Consider the following 16046-nt stretch of genomic DNA (forward strand, 5'->3'; position numbering starts at 1 on the left):
TTGGAATGCAGACTTATTACACTATTGAATTTCTTTTTTTTTGTAAAGCCTGTGCCGCCACCAAACCAATATACTTAAATGAGCTTTACCAAATACTGCCAAGATCAAATTTATTTGCCAGAATTCTGAAAAATTACAGTAATTTCAAGCTTGTGATCTGATTCTTTTTATAATCAAAAATGAAATAAGTTGCTTGTCATAATGTCATTCCACCCTGAACTAAATAATCCATCAAATCCATCATTAAATGCCCAATATAAATATGACACGCACGCCGATAACGGTTGCATCTATGTTTGACATTCAATGTACAAGTAATTGGAGCAGCATTCCCATCTGGAAACATTCATACAAATCCATGAACCCATCTTTTTGTAGAAACCAGTCAGTCCACATTCTGCACTATAGATTAATCTGTTGTAACCACGGATCTTCTTCTTGTTTATCTGTTTCAGACTTTCTCCATATTCACCACCTATCCTGCCGTTTAACATCTACCTGCCTGCTTCTTTACCCAGACAAAGAGAGGACCCCGCCCGCCGTCCCGCCGCCACGCTGGCTACCGCCATGACTTCCACCACGACTTCCACCACGGATTTTGACAACGTGGAGATCACGCAGCAGTACAGCCACATCAACACCCGCTTCAACCTCTCTGATGAGGAGCTGGACAATGACAACAGCTCAGCCCGGCTGTTCGAGCGCTCACGCATCAAGGCCCTCGCAGGTGAGTGCCTGCATAGTAAACAGGCTCTGTCCTCCATGACAGATTCCTGAGATGAAAGTCTTTTTAGCAGTGTGGGAAGGGCGCAGAGGGTGACCCATAATGAGAGCGCAACTGTGTAACTTTGGCCAGATTGAATAAGGTTAAATAAAAAGCACTATCACTTGAAAAAATACAACAGCTTCAAAACCTCTCCATAGCTGATATTTAAACCTTCAGCTCCACACTGTTTGTTTGAAAAGTGTGCTTCCGTGTGTATTTCTGTTATGGTATCACACACACTCGCCCAGCAGCTGAGCCCTGACACCGATCCACGCCCTCTACGAGTAACTGGGATCACTTGCACATTCTCTGAATGTCCACAGTCTGACCGATCTGGACAGCTGCCCTGTCCGTCTGCCTCCCATCGCATCAATCTCTTGCATTTCTAGCTAAGCCGGTAGGCCATGGCCCACCTGTGGGTCGGCTGCTTGGGATTTTAAAATAGACGTGGATGGACTCGTGGTTAAAAAGTTGAGGTTGCAGGTCAAACTATTTTCACGTCTTTGAAGTTAAAAATACAAGAGAGGTTAAAGATGAATGGCTAACATATAAATGCAGCTTGGAAGAGAAGGACCTTGTGTTTGGGAGCCACTCTCTCCAACAGTGTTACAATATGGATGAAGTATTTGTTGCTTCATTTTGAAATGAACACCAGAAATTAAACCATTAGTACCTCTGAGAGTTTTGTAAAGCCAATGTAGCTAGTTTAACATTCCCTTTTGATGCTCAGTCGCTTGTGTACATTGAGTTCATGCGGCTTTTATTCTTGAAAGCAGACGCTCACATGTAAGACTGCGGGGGTTGATATTATGTAAAGCTAAAACATTAAATTCCTGTGTAGCAGTGTGGGAAGGGCACACACTGTGTTCAGCGGCTCATACCACCGTCTGATGCTATTTTTTGGCTGCATGCAAATACCTCTGGCAACAGTAACTTATAAATAAAATAGTATTTTCTATGATCTTTTTTATTGTTCTCTTTCATCATTAAGAAAGAATTTTGGCATTTTTTGTTAACTTTTTATTAGTTCTTTGAGGATTTTTTTTTCTGCACAGTTTTTCCCCATCAGTGTTTCAATCAGGTGGAAGCATAGGCTTTGACTAATCCTATTCAGCCATTATGTTGTAAATTGGCTGCTGTGTTTTGGATCAATGCCCTGTTGATGACCTATTTTTGACCAATTCAGCTACAGTTGACTCTAAAAGACTTTAGTTTGCTCATCAATTGTTTGTCTACAATTATGTAGGCTCAGTGAATGCGGGGTGTTCACGTACTGTGGCTACAAAACGAGCCCAAATCATCACCCCTCCACCACCATGCTTGACAGTTGGTATGAGGTGTGTTCTTCCAAACACCCACAAACACTTTTTTGTCATTTGTTCAAAAGTTATATTTTTCCGAGATATACTTGTTCTGCTTTTTTTCCCAGACAGCAGCTTGATCAACTTTAACATTTAACACGCTAAGTGAGGCTTGCCTAGTAAAAGATTTTGGCTTCTTTTTTTAACCTTGTAGTCTGATCTTGGAGTGAATTTCCAAGGAAAAAATCCACTACTGGATGGATTAACAACCAGTTTTGTCTTCAACGTGTTACTTTCATCTTTCTTACTACAGAATGATTCACTGCACATCTTAGGAAATTACCTTATAACTTTTCCCATACTAATGAGGAGCAATATTTTCTTCTCTCTCTCTAATTACTACTGATCTCTCTCTGCTTTGGCATTGTGCCGGTTGTGTACTTCATGTTCAGTATTGACCAAGCTCCCAAAACCTCTGCTTTTAAAGAGGTGGTTTCATTTCCAGTTAATGATGTGCTTTATCTGGGTAGTACACTCCCTCTTAAATCCCAAAGAGCAATGCTGCACAGAGTTTTTCTCACCCTCTCAAGTGTAGGATTAATATCGCTTCTTTTATGCCTCCTGTGAGTCTTAATTTGCGAGCTACTAACACTTTTCTGACAGTAATGAGTTGATTCACCGTTCCTCTGACCAGGCCTATGATACCTCATGGTGGCATGCTGTCCATGTGAGAAATAGGAGTTCATTACTGCCCTTTCACTCCTATTAATTTTCAAACGATTTGATGAAAATGAACTTTTAAACATGTGCTGTAGATAGAATGATCAGAGATAGGAATTGTCAATGTTTTCCTTGATTAGCTATAATTGGTAATCAGCTGGTCAAATACTGAAAATTACAGTTTAATTAAAAAAATAATAATTTTGATCCTTAATCACCTTGTAATTCCTCCACTTCTGTTCTGCGGGACATTTCTTTTTGGTTTCGTATCGCCTTTAGAGTTAAAAAAAGTCATTCTAGGTCAAAACTGGAGGTCTGACCTCAAAGAGGGCTGGAAATCGTCTTTGTTAATACACCAGCTTAGATTTTAAAGGGTTCAGAGCTGAGAATCACCTACCATGAGATCCGATCGGGTCCATTTTTCCATCACTTAGTGTTATCTCCTCCGTCTGGGAGTCCAGAATGCCTCTCTTCCCATCCAGGACTTTCATCTGGCACTGTTCTCGCTATATTTCTCGCTGTCTCTTCCTGTCTCTTTAAGTAATGAAGGCTTCAGGTTTGAGTGTCAGTCGGTGATATTCTGTTAGAGTGCTGCTGCTGCACTGATGCTTCTGTAATGCAATCAGTGTTTCCTGTCAGGGAGTGAAAGGAGGTTGTGGGGGGGAAGACATGAGAGTTTCTGAATATTACCTGTGTCTGGTGTACAGCTTGTGAACTCAAAAATATGCACTTAGTATGATTTCAAAGCATATTAGGATCTGTTGTACCACAGAAACCTAGAAAAAAATCTTTCTCGCTTTTAGTCTAACATGCATGTAGTTTTGTAATGTTTGGATTGTTGGCACAGGAACTCATAAGCGTGCCAGTTGTGTACTTCATGTTCAGTATTGGTGCTGCTGTGTGGGAGTCGTAGGAACACGTGTATGCCTTGAAACATACTGTATGCATGGATGGGGCTGCAAAATAAATCCCTCTGAACCAAACCGAAGGCTGCCAGAGCCCTTGTGCTGCCTGAAAGTGGAGGCAGAGCTTTATCACGGTAACAGTGAGGAGCGAGTGAGAAAGAAAGACGAAGAGGAGGGAGGGAGGGAGCGGGAGTTAATGCAAAAGGGATCTGGAAAAGAGGACAGAGAGCCAGAAGAAAGAGAGAGAAGAGGTGTGCCAAGCTCCTCGGCCGGCTCCAGTGGAGGTTTTTTTCTTGTTATAATTGTTTTGGGGGCTTGGGGGTCAAGATGAGCAGCCCGTGCCTGCTGCGTACTGCCCCCATAAGCCAACCCCGGCTAAGAGAGGTCAAGATCAGCCTAAAGGCCAGCAGCAGGGATGCTGGAGCCGTCCGGAGCAGCAAGGAGACCGCAAGCCGACCCTTTACTCCAGCTGAGAAGGAGGCCCAGGTCCGGGTCGGAGTGAGCAGCAGCAGCCGGAGCAGGAGCACCCCGCCGGTTCATCGCACCCTCAGACCCGAGAGCAGGAAGGCAACAAGCAAGCAGCAGGTACCGGAGCAGCACCCCGAGAGGAATGGCACCTTCCTCCACATCCCACCTACCTCGGTGCCTACGGGGCTCTCCCCCTTCTCCTCATCATCGTCCTCATCCTCCTCCTGCACCCCCCGGCGTCCACGGCCCTCTCAAACTCACCCGGACCTGGCCCCCATCCTCTCCTCCTCCTCCTCTTCCTCATCAGCCAGGAGCATGAAGCGGGCGCGCTGGCTTAGTTACAGCACCTCCAACATCTGCTTCAACTCCATCCTGGATGGACGCTTCAGGCAACTGCAAGGTAACTGGATCCTGACCGTGGAACCGTGTGTGTGCTTGTGTGTGCGTGCGTGGGTGTGTGCTTGCTGAGAGAGTTGGTCCATCATGTCCTGCCTCACAAGGATGACACTTCTTAGATCATGCCCCTCCCTTCTCCATCATGTGTTTATGTTCATGTCCAGGCAATGATGGAGGCCAGAGGTTAGTTTGTCATTAGCACTTGTATAAACGAAATATATCTAGTGGTTATTTACTTAATTTCTGGAAGCTTTGACTCTTCCCTGATTAATAACAATCTTGGCTTTGAATAATTTAAATAACACCTCAAGATAACCATTTGTCATCTCTTACAAGATACACGGCCATGTATGGCCTTTAACTTTCACAAACTGCTTCAAAACAACAAGGTGATGCGTCTCTGGAATGAATTTCTGAAGAAAAAAAAAAACAACCACTTTCTCCACTGGAGTAACTCCTTGCTGCCTTTATTGTTACAGTTTTAAGAGAGAACCATGCCGTCACAGTGGATGTTTTTTTTTTCTGAGCTTGCACTATGCTACCCAACTCCCTGATGACAGGAATGCATTAGTGAGGGGAAGAAAATGGAGGAGACGATGCAGGAACAGAGGGAAAGGCTTTCTTCCCCCCCCCTGCCTCTGCTACATTTCAAGTATCGACTGATTCTGAAGGCTGCAGAGTCAACTGATAGCGGAACTGCAAACTTCTGAAGCTTTTCTCTAAATCAGAGATGCCATGAGACGGGCCAAACACATCAATTTACCAACTGCGTGTCATAAAGTCTTTCTTACAGGATTTTTTTTTTCAAGATTGTTTTCAGGATTTTGACAAAATTACAACAGATTGAAGTTGTAAAGGACGAGTGTGATGAAGAGGCAGAAAACGGCTTTTGTGCATTTATTGATTTATAAAGCATCCCTTCGTTTTCAGACTTTATAGTAGTTTGACGTGCCCCATTGATGGTTATTTCTGTTGTTCTGCCTGCGAACAAGCAGTTCCCCCAGTTCTTTTTTGAGCTATGCAAAAAATATTTACACTCCTTTGACTTTCTTCAGTTGAATCAATCGGGATCTAACTTGATAGAACAGTATAAAAGGTGTTCAAATTGGTCAGACTGGATGGAGAGCATTTGTAAAGATACATTTACAATACAAATTACATTTACAAATCTTGCTACAAATTTTTCATTGGGTCTTTGACTAGGCCATTCTTTGTACTTGATCCAAAACATTTCAGTTACAAACCTTTCAAATTGTCTGACTGGAGCATCTTCTCCCACATTTGCTGTGTCCGATTTATGACGTGGAACAAACTGTAAACATGTCTTCAAATGCCTTTCTTTTAAGAGTTCCTTTCTTCTTGTCATTTTGACGTAATATCTGGATTTGTGGAGTTCATGACACATGGTTTTCAAGTTTACTGATTCAACCTCCAGAGCTTTGGAGATCCTCCACATATTTCTGCTGCATTCCTTGCTCTCTATGATGCTGTTAGTTCTTGAATGTCCACCAGCTAACCTCTGAGGCCTTAACAGAGCATGTAGATTTATGCTCAGCTTTTATTTAGGATTATCATACTTAAAGGGGCTAATTATTACACATGCACAGCACATTTCCAGATTTTAACTTGTAAAGAATGTCTGAAATAATGTCAGTTTTTCCCCGCTTTTCAATTATTGCAATCTTTCACATAAAATCCCCACGAAATACAAAAAGGTTGTGAGGTTGTGAATACTTTTACAAGGCACTTTAACTTGCTCCGGAAGTTGCCCGGTTTTGCTTTTTGCGTGCCTCTTTTGCATCCTACCTCTAATTCCCCTAATGCTCGGTCAGACATAAATAAACTGTGCAAACATTAAATGCACATTAATCTGATGTTCAGGGGCTTCATATAGTTCTGTTAAGGGAGCAGACAGTTTATTTGCCTTGAGAGCATGTCTAACAAGAGCATGCAAGGGGGTATAGAGAGCATGGAGAGGCTGAGTTTCATCGCCATGCTTTGCTGAGTGTACCTGTCCTAGTGTCATGGTGTCATGGCTGCAGGACAGGTTGCTTTGGCTGTGCCTTGACAGGGGCATGTAATAGGGTGCTCTGGGACTACTGGACCACATCCAGTATGAGACGACTGTTGGGGGGAAAAAAACAGATCAAGCCGTGTATAGGAAAAATCCATCAACATGAATAAGTCATAGGGCTTTCACTGGAGTCAAAAAGTGGTTGAGAGATCACCAAGTAAAAACATGTGAAACAGAAGAATGTTTAGTAAGACTTGTTCTAATATAAAGAATAGGAAAACCTAAAGAAGTTGGTGGACACAAGTAAAAAGCTTCAAAGGCCCAATTCATTTTGTGTGGACGAAAAACTGCAAGCACTCTAAACATGCAGTGTTCCTCTCACACAGCATCATTAATTAATGTTGAAAAACAGATAATGCTAAATGGTTTTCCTCTCTGAACGAAAAACAGAAAAAGTACTCTGTAAAGTCATGTCAACTGCTTCCTACACACTGAGTTGTGTCCGTAGCCGAGTTAAATTAAATAATGTTTGAAGTCATATGGATTCATACTTGGTAAAACGCAAGAGTAGAAATGAATATCTTAGAAAATGAGAAACATCCATTGTATTTATACTTGCTTTCTCAGTTTTACATAACTGCTATCTTTTGCAATAGTTTAGGAGGTCCAGTGTGGAAATGTTGTAGTTCACCATGTCAAAGATGCACATTTTTATGATTGTTAATTAAAACACTATTGATGGATAAACAATAAGCCAAAGGTGGTATAAAAAAATTGGGCTTTATTTTGATATCTAGAAGGCAACATGCTACTAAACCTGAAATGTTAAAGGTAAACTGTTTATCTTAAGTTGTGACTTATTTTGGATCTTTGGTTCAATCTGCCTACACAGATTTGAGCTGACTTAGTTGTTTTCTTTTAGATCAGTAATAATTGCTGACTTTGAGCTTTATTCCCATCAGCACCAGCTTCCGCACCTAAGAGTGTTGTTGTCAGTGATCTGTCAGTGGTTAGTTTAATTGATTGGAAAAAGATACAAGTCTTGAGTTTCCGATCAATAGTTCACTAGTCAGAATCGACCAAGCTGTACTTTATTGTCACTCTATTCCCCCCCACCCCCTTTTTTTTTCTTTCATACAAGTTTCTTAAAAAGTAGGTAGTGTGTCCTGGGCGAGCCCCTTATTCTGCTGCCTTGAAATCAGTCAAAGTGCATTGCAATAATTTATTTTCTGGAGCTGGACAAAATGCAATACAGTCAAAAACAGTTCATTGATCCCAAAGGGAAATTACATGCTGCTGTATTTATTAATTCAATATTCTTCAGAGAGTGATTGTAGATGGTGCTGGTGTGTAAAAATATTGTCTCTAAACCGACCAACCCTCCACTGACTGCACATGCAATAAAGCAATAGAAAACTTGTTCAAGACACAAAACAAGTACTGTCTCGGATTTATCAAGTGCTTGTGTGTCACTCCTTTTTAATGCTGCCCTGGGCAACTGCCCATATGGTCCATGTCAAAAGTTGCCAATGTATATATTTTAATCAAAACCTTCATAATTTGTTGTATTAGACATATTTTAATAACTTCTGCAGCATGTGTTTGCACTTATAGAAACATAAATACATGGTGATTGTTGTTAATATGCTTTTCTTTTCTAACCTAATGACAGTAGGGCTTCAAATACTTGGTATATGAAACGTTTTTACATGTATTCTGATATACTCAAACCCTAGATAGTATTGTATGTCGTATCGCTAATAACATTGATATTATTTAATCTTCTTCCGCTCTGTAAAAGAACAGATGGAATTTAAGGATTAAACAGAGCTTTCTATTCAAAAGAGCGCTTAAGGCTTTATTCAGTTTAGTCAGAGCTGTTGTCATATCAAGCTATTCCTCATCTGTAGAAAGCTTAGCAGACGACATGAAAACAGTAACTCCCCCCCTATTACTCTCTGTTGTCCCATTGCTGCCCACTTGGCTGAGAGCTTCTCTGTGCATCCATGCTGTCCCTTCTCAAGGTCTCTTATTGTGATATGATATGGCAAAACAGTGTGGGGATGCACTTTAATTGGCCTCTCACTGACTGTGCTGTGAAATCCTCTGCAGCCCAGATAGTTCAGAGAGGATTTGTCACAGTTTTTAGTCAGGCTCTTCTTTTGTCTCTGTTTTCTGCTCCTACTCTCTCAGCATTTGTGCTGCTAATGGAGCTTTGAGTTATTTGCATGTTTTAATTTCCATTACTTTTTCATTACGTGGGGAATCCATGTGGATGCAGCGGAGCAGTGTGTGCTGTTGTTCTGCTGAGGGGAGCAGAGTGGGGCATGATTTATTTACTGTACCCTGCTGCACCATGTGTTTTACATACTGTAACTCCTGATTCGTTCTCCTGGATGGTGCTGGGAATTCAGCATGAGCTGTAAAGGAGCTTACTGGGTGTTTTTGGCAACAGCAGGGGAGATACTGTGGGTGATGTGTTTTGTTCTGTTTATCTCGCCATGCCTCTGCACAGTAAACCTGAAAGACTGCCTCCCAGGGAGCTCTTCCTCTTGCCAAGTTTACTTCCATCCAGAGTTTATGTCTCCTCCTCAATCTCACCTTGCTTATTGACATCTTCTTAACCTAGAATACAATACCTGGCATCTTTGCTCTAGCCTGTTCTCCTGTTGTGCCCTTTCTTATTTTAGTTCACAAGTCATTATGAAGTCAGAGATAAACAGGGCAACCATCAGTGTGGAGACTAAAGGGAACTGATGTGTTGCATGCTGGGACAACTGGGGCCGGGAATGTCCCATTGCTGACATAATAAGTTTTAAGTATCTGTGACTTAATCTGTGTGTATCTGCAGTTAAAGTAGCTGTTAGCAAAATCAAGGTTAGTGTAATTAGAAAGCCTTGCCCTTGTGTTCACCTTGCTCTGGATTATTTAGGTTGCCACAGAAATATGTTGAACAGATGCAGAACTGGCTCACTTGATGTAATGTTTACTTGGTCGGTTTCAGTTTGTTTTTGTTGCAATATGCCTTGCAGGTATATTTATAACCCTTAAAATATTTGCCTTTTTTCTGCAAGTTGCAGCCACAAATGTTAATGTATTTCACTCAAAGCATTACAAAATAGTGCATACTTCTGCAAATTATATAGGATTTTTAAAAGTTTTCTACAGATAAATTAACAAAGGTTAATAAGTATCATCGTTAACTGTAACGAACACAGCAGACAAGTCAAGGATACAACTGTGGAAGCATTTAAAGTTGTGTGAGGTTATAAAGCAATATCCTCAGATTTGAACCTCTTACTGACCACTATTCATTCAAGACTTTAGCGCAACTACAATCCCAACAAGATCAGAAAACCAACCAAGAGAACCTTTGTAACTCTGGAGAAGCTACAGAGGTCAAGAGCTCAGGTGGGAGAATCTGCGGACAAGACAACTGTTACTTGCGCAATCCACAAAACTGCTATTTAGTGGCAAGAAGAACCATTGTTGAAGAAAAGCCATAAGAAGGCCTTTTTGAAAATTGCCACAGGCCCTATGGAGGAAGCAGCAAACAACTGGAAGAATGCTGATAAATTTATGTAAATAAATCCAGGAAGAATATCTGTTAGAGGCTATAAAAACTTTGGGCTGAGGTGAAGGCTGACCTTCCAGGAGGACACCGACCCTAAACAAGCAGCCAGAGCTGCAGTGGAATACTTTAGATCAAAGCAGATACAAGTGTTAGAAAAGTCCAGTGAAATTGACAAAATGCAGTTTAGATTCTGTGGCAAAGCTTGAAAATGGATGTTCACTGATGTTCTTCATTCACTGTGCTTTTGCTATTTTGCAAAGAAGAATGGACAAACTTTCAGTTTTAGATATGAAAGGTTGATAGCGACATATTCCAAATGGCTAACAACCGTAACTGCGACAAACGTATTGACTATGCGAAATACAGAAGCTTGGGGTTGTAATGTTGCACTATGTGACAAAGTCAAAGGGGTATGAAAACTTTTAGAAGGTATTGTAGAATAAGAATGAGGTTAATTTTTTTTACAGCACATTAATTTACTCACTAAGAGCTCTTCGCAGACAAACACTAGCATGCACAACCATGTCTTCAGTTTGAAGAGCCCTTGTTGGAGACAGTAAATCCCTACCAGCTTCAATGATGCTGCTCTGCAGCCGTGAGGGCAGTGCATTATTCATGGGGCTCATGTTCTTTCTTAAACTATGTTCCCTCTCCAGATGAGCGCGAGGCAGTTCAAAAGAAGACCTTTACTAAATGGGTCAACTCGATCCTTTCCCGAGTTGGCTGTCGCATCTCTGACCTCTACCTGGACCTTCGTGACGGACGCATGCTAATTAAACTGCTAGAGGTCCTGTCTGGAGAACGTCTGGTGAGATATGCTGTCTCTGCTTCCACTTTATTGTCGTAAAAGTTTAATGTTATTTCCGGCTCATTTGTGATGTCTTTTCTTTCAAAAATTCCTGTTTTCTTTTTCTTCCTTGTTTCCTTCGCAGCCGAAGCCCACTAAAGGTCGGATGCGTATCCACTGTTTGGAAAATGTAGACAAGGCCTTGCAGTTTCTCAAAGAGCAGAGGGTACACCTAGAGAACATGGGGTCCCATGACATTGTCGACGGCAACCACCGCCTCATACTTGGGCTCATTTGGACCATCATCCTGCGTTTCCAGGTAAACCGAGGTTGCAACATCTAAAAAGATGGTGAAACTTAAAGCTGCAAAGATGCAGAATGTAGTCATTCTGTCTGCCTCATAAAGAGCACATACACTTAAAAACATGGCTTACTCTGTTTTCCATGCAAGCATTCAGATGTATCAGTAATTAACTGATGGCCCATATTGGTGAAACTCCACGGCGGCTCCCACATTTCTAAACCTATTGGCCTCGTTGGTGACACCAACAATAAACACGTCTCATTTCCTGTTGTTTTAGTTCAGGCAAGTATTAGTGAGGAACGTTTAAACCTGCAGTTTCGGGATTATTTCTTTCGGGAACGATGCCTTCAGGCTCCAGTATTTTTCGTTCTTTAGAAGCACACCACACATGTCTCTTTCACTCTTATCATCCAGTGGGGAAGGGGAGAGGAGAGTCAGATATTTATTTTTAATTTGACAGCAGCGTTGTTATTTTTAGAAATGATAGTTCAAACAATAAGTCCTTCTACATTATTCAACTTTTTCAAAAGATAAGTAAAAAAAAAAACAGGCTGTATTTTTCAGTCTGCATTAGCCAAGGAGAAGCAAAGCTGCCTAAATTTAGCAATCTCTCAGGACCTGTCGCTTGTATCACATCACTGCTCTAATTACTGGCCCACCGTGTGGGAAATGAACTTCAGTCATTACCACCTATTTTCCACCCATCTTAGCCACTGCTGAGTTTTGTAACAATCCTTTATGACTAATAACATTAATGATACATCATTGGAGATTTACTTTAATTTTACACAAAGATGGAAACCAAAGGAATAAAGTGAGAAATTATTCCCTGATGCAGTGTCCTCTCGGTTGTCTGTGTTCCTACTTCTTTCTTTGTAAAAATCAAATATTAAGTTTTATCATTTACCATCCATCTGTGCTTCCTGGTCTTCATCAGATCCAGGACATTATTGTGGAAACAGGCCAGGCAGACCAGAAGGAGACACACTCAGCTAAAGATGCTCTTCTTCTGTGGTGTCAGATGAAAACTGCGGGGTAAGTACTTTATGTGGCCTTTAGCATCACCAAGCTGCTGTAAACATCCATCGGGAATTTGCAACCAGGTGCACGTCTGTTACCGTTTCACAACTCTTAGTTTTCATTTCTTAAATTGTGCTAAGAGGGTACATGCTACATTGTAAAAGTATTCAAGCCTCTTGAACTTTCGGCCTCTTTTATCTCATTGCAAACGCAGACATTGGTGTATTTGATCAAATCCTGTCATAAAGCGGTGAAAATAGTGAAAGGAAAATAAAGTGTGCTTTTAAAACATCTGTACAAATAAACAAATGGAATGGCCTAGTTAAAGTTCAACCCTATATTCAATTGATACACCCGAATTTTTAGCTTTTTATTTGTTCACAATTGTGGATTATTTTGTCATCATCTGTCACATACTTTTCAATTAAAATACATTGAAGTTTGAGTTTTTAACATCTGGTAATGTGAAAAAGATTAAAGGGTGTGAACACTTTAGCAAGGGATTGTAGGATCACAGTTTTTGTGAACTACTGTAATTGCTATGTCTAAGAAAGGGGATTGATAGAACAAGTTTTGAACTGCTGAAGCAATATCAAAAGCTAGTGCTTCACACAGAGAAATACAAATAGATCTGTATAAAAACTTATTTTTCTTCAAGGCTTAAAGCTATGGATATGAAAGACTCCGCTTTATACGGAGCACAGACATTGATTTAAAGCTTGAACTTCGCAGAAATATCCTTTCATGTTCAGTCGGTGACATCCCATCACTGTTATTTCACAGATACCCGAACGTCAACATCACAAACTTCACCAATAGCTGGAAAGACGGAATGGCCTTCAACGCCCTCATACACAAACACCGGTGAGGAAAGATGAATAATGAAACTACTCTCACCAGCTTACACATCTGAAAACACAGTCCAAACCTGCCTGCTCTGTGTCTCCCCTAGTTTTTCTCTTTCATCTCTCGCCCTGTGTTGTCTTTTATGCCCTTTCATGTCTCTGCTAGGCCTGATCTGGTGGACTATACCAAACTGAAGAGGTCCAATCCCACCCACAACCTCCAGAACGCCTTTAATGTGGCAGAACAGAAACTTGGCGTAACCAAACTGTTAGACCCAGAAGGCGAGTGACCGATAATAACTGTGAAGACCTCCATGTAGAACTAAATGTTTATCAGGATAAATCTTGGTGACTAAAACAAACACCTCAGGAGAGGTGATGCCTCTCGCTGTGGTGATTAACTCACTTGGCATTTTGTTTTGCAGATGTGTTCACAGAGAACCCAGATGAAAAATCCATCATCACGTACGTTGTGGCGTTTTACCACTACTTCTCTAAGATGAAGCAGCTTGCTGTCGAGGGAAAGAGAGTTGGAAAGGTGAGATGGAAACACGGCACTCATTAGTCTGTCAGGCCGGCAGTCTTGTTTATATATTTGCCTTCCTTATTCAGGTTCTGGATCAAGCTATAGAGACGGAGAGGATGATCGATAAGTACGAGACGCTGGCTTCAGACTTGCTGACATGGATCGAGCAGACCATCGTCGTGCTAAACAACAGGAAGCTTGCCAATTCTCTGACAGGAGTCCAGCAGCAGCTTCAGGCCTTCAACACGTACCGGACTGTGGAGAAACCGCCCAAGTGAGTCAAAAACCCTTATTGAAATCAGTCGCTCTATTCTTGCATCTCTTTTTGTTTTGATATGTGCTGGTCTCTGTGAACCACCTTGTGGTTGAAATGTGTTTAATTTTTCTCAGGTTCCAGGAGAAAGGGAATCTGGAGGTGCTGCTCTTCACCATTCAGAGTCGCATGAGGGCCAACAACCAGAGGGTCTACATGCCGAAAGAGGGAGCTTTGGTGTCAGACATCAACAGGGTGAGAAGTTGTCCTGGGAAAATCCAGCAGTCTGCTCCACACAGATCTCTCAATAAAAGTTTCACTGTGTTTGGAAGTTAGAAAAAAAACACAGGTGCTAATAAAAGAACTGTTTTATTGTTCGTTTATTCTGTTTTTAAAAAACAGAACAGTTTTTTCAATATTAAAAAAAATATTTTGAATAATGCATTGATGCTCTACCAATATTGTATTGTTCACCAGACATAAAATACTGACTATGACATGTGACTTTTAGAGTGCTTTGCAAACATATTTTGTAGCTTTTGAATATTTTCACAGGTTGTCATATTTCAACCTCAACAATTTACTGTTTCGTAAAAGGATTTGACATAACACAGCGACACAAATTCTTACATAATTGTGAAGTGGATGGAAAAATGACACATGGTCAATTTTTTTTTAAAAATACAAATTGAAACCAGCAACTCCAGAAAGGGTTTAGTGAAGTGGTCAAAATGGGGAGCCTCTTTAAATCTAAGTGTGGGATCCCAGAGTCAAAATCCAACTTTATTTCAAAACTTTAATTACGCTGTTTTAAGTCTTAAAGGCATTAAGGCATTTGAATCTGGCAAAGAAAAAGTGACATTGGTATAAATACAAAAAATTCACAAAATTAAATAAAACCCTAAAAATGTAGCAAATTATTGACATGTTTTTCCCTTTCTCAGAAGTATTGTCTTCTAAATGTTATTTCCTATCTGACTAAAGAGGTTGGAGGGCCTGTCAAGTTTATCAGGGCAATCATAACTTGACTTTGAGTCATCCTTTGCAGCACCACTTATAAAACAACAAACGTGTGGCACACATGTGTACTCAGGCTGCCACCACCATGCTTAATAATAAGGATGATGAGCACATAACATTCCCGTAAAACACATTGAAGTTTCTGGTCATAATAATGTTTATGGGGTATGAATACGTTTCCATGGTGTACGTCAAAATACACAGATTTGTCTCAGCACACATCCATTCTACATTGTCAGGATATTCTTTAAGCATCAGAGTTTCTCATCCAGGATGAGATCAAGCAGAAGGGAGCATCTACATTTTTTAAACACCTCACACATCCCAGTGCTGTTGATGCTAAAACGACGAGGCTCGCAAACACTACAAAGACTCAGGATGCTTCTCATCATCCCCATCGCAGGCCTGGGAGCGTCTGGAAAGGGCGGAGCATGAGCGGGAACGGGTCCTGAGGGACGAGCTGATCCGGCAGGAGAAGCTGGAACAGATGGCGCGAAGATTCGACAGGAAGGCAGCCATGAGGGAAACGTGGCTCCTGGAGAACCAAAGACTAGTGGCTCAGGTCAGCCGACTGCTGTAAACCGAGAGCTGGTTTTAAATGTGTTTCTGTTTCATTTAAGCTTCAAAAACAGGTTGAGGTTAAAACATATAGAGATATGAAAAAATAACTGTTCCCTGTGAAAATTCTTTATTAGGTTATATCAAAGCCTGTTGAACTGAGCCACACATAAAACAGAGTGAATGTTGATACAAATCAACATTCACTCTGCACACGCTTCTCAGGATAACTTTGGTTACGACCTGCCAGCCGTGGAAGCAGCTAAAAAGAAGCACGACGCCATCGAGACAGACATCGCCGCATACGAGGAGCGCGTTCAGGCGCTGGTGAACATCTCCAAGGAGCTGGAGTCTGAGCGTTACCACGACGCCAAGCGGATCGACGTGCGAAAAGACAACATCCTGCGACTGTGGGACTACTTGCAAGAGCTGCTGAGGTCCCGCAGAGGGCGTCTGGATATGAACCTCACCCTGCAAAGGATCTTCCAGGAGATGCTCTACATCATCAGCTGGATGGATGAAATGAAGGTAAAAATCATGTGTACTGACTTGAAAGAAACATTAACATTTCATGATGAAACCTAATTCA

General features: G+C 41.3%; 1 protein-coding gene across 3 annotated transcripts in view; it reads left to right on the top strand.

The window, feature by feature from the left end:
* Positions 1-16046, top strand: part of sptb (spectrin, beta, erythrocytic) — a 47273-nt gene that overhangs the window by 7062 nt on the left and 24165 nt on the right. Inside the window, exons 2-12 of one of the 3 annotated variants that reach the window (XM_027999979.1) lie at positions 456-727; positions 10801-10952; positions 11077-11250; positions 12173-12270; positions 13039-13119; positions 13267-13382; positions 13526-13638; positions 13713-13900; positions 14017-14134; positions 15303-15461; positions 15683-15985. In XM_027999979.1, the coding sequence (XP_027855780.1) occupies positions 568-727; positions 10801-10952; positions 11077-11250; positions 12173-12270; positions 13039-13119; positions 13267-13382; positions 13526-13638; positions 13713-13900; positions 14017-14134; positions 15303-15461; positions 15683-15985 (1662 nt within the window). In that variant the 5' untranslated portion in view covers positions 456-567. Of the gene's footprint in view, positions 1-455; positions 728-3910; positions 4561-10800; positions 10953-11076; positions 11251-12172; positions 12271-13038; positions 13120-13266; positions 13383-13525; positions 13639-13712; positions 13901-14016; positions 14135-15302; positions 15462-15682; positions 15986-16046 lie in introns of those variants that run through there. The other 2 variants (XM_027999981.1, XM_027999978.1) reach the window with 2 other exon arrangements.

The sequence above is a fragment of the Xiphophorus couchianus genome, chromosome 19 (genome assembly GCF_001444195.1).
Source record: "Xiphophorus couchianus chromosome 19, X_couchianus-1.0, whole genome shotgun sequence".
NCBI lineage: Eukaryota > Metazoa > Chordata > Actinopteri > Cyprinodontiformes > Poeciliidae > Xiphophorus > Xiphophorus couchianus.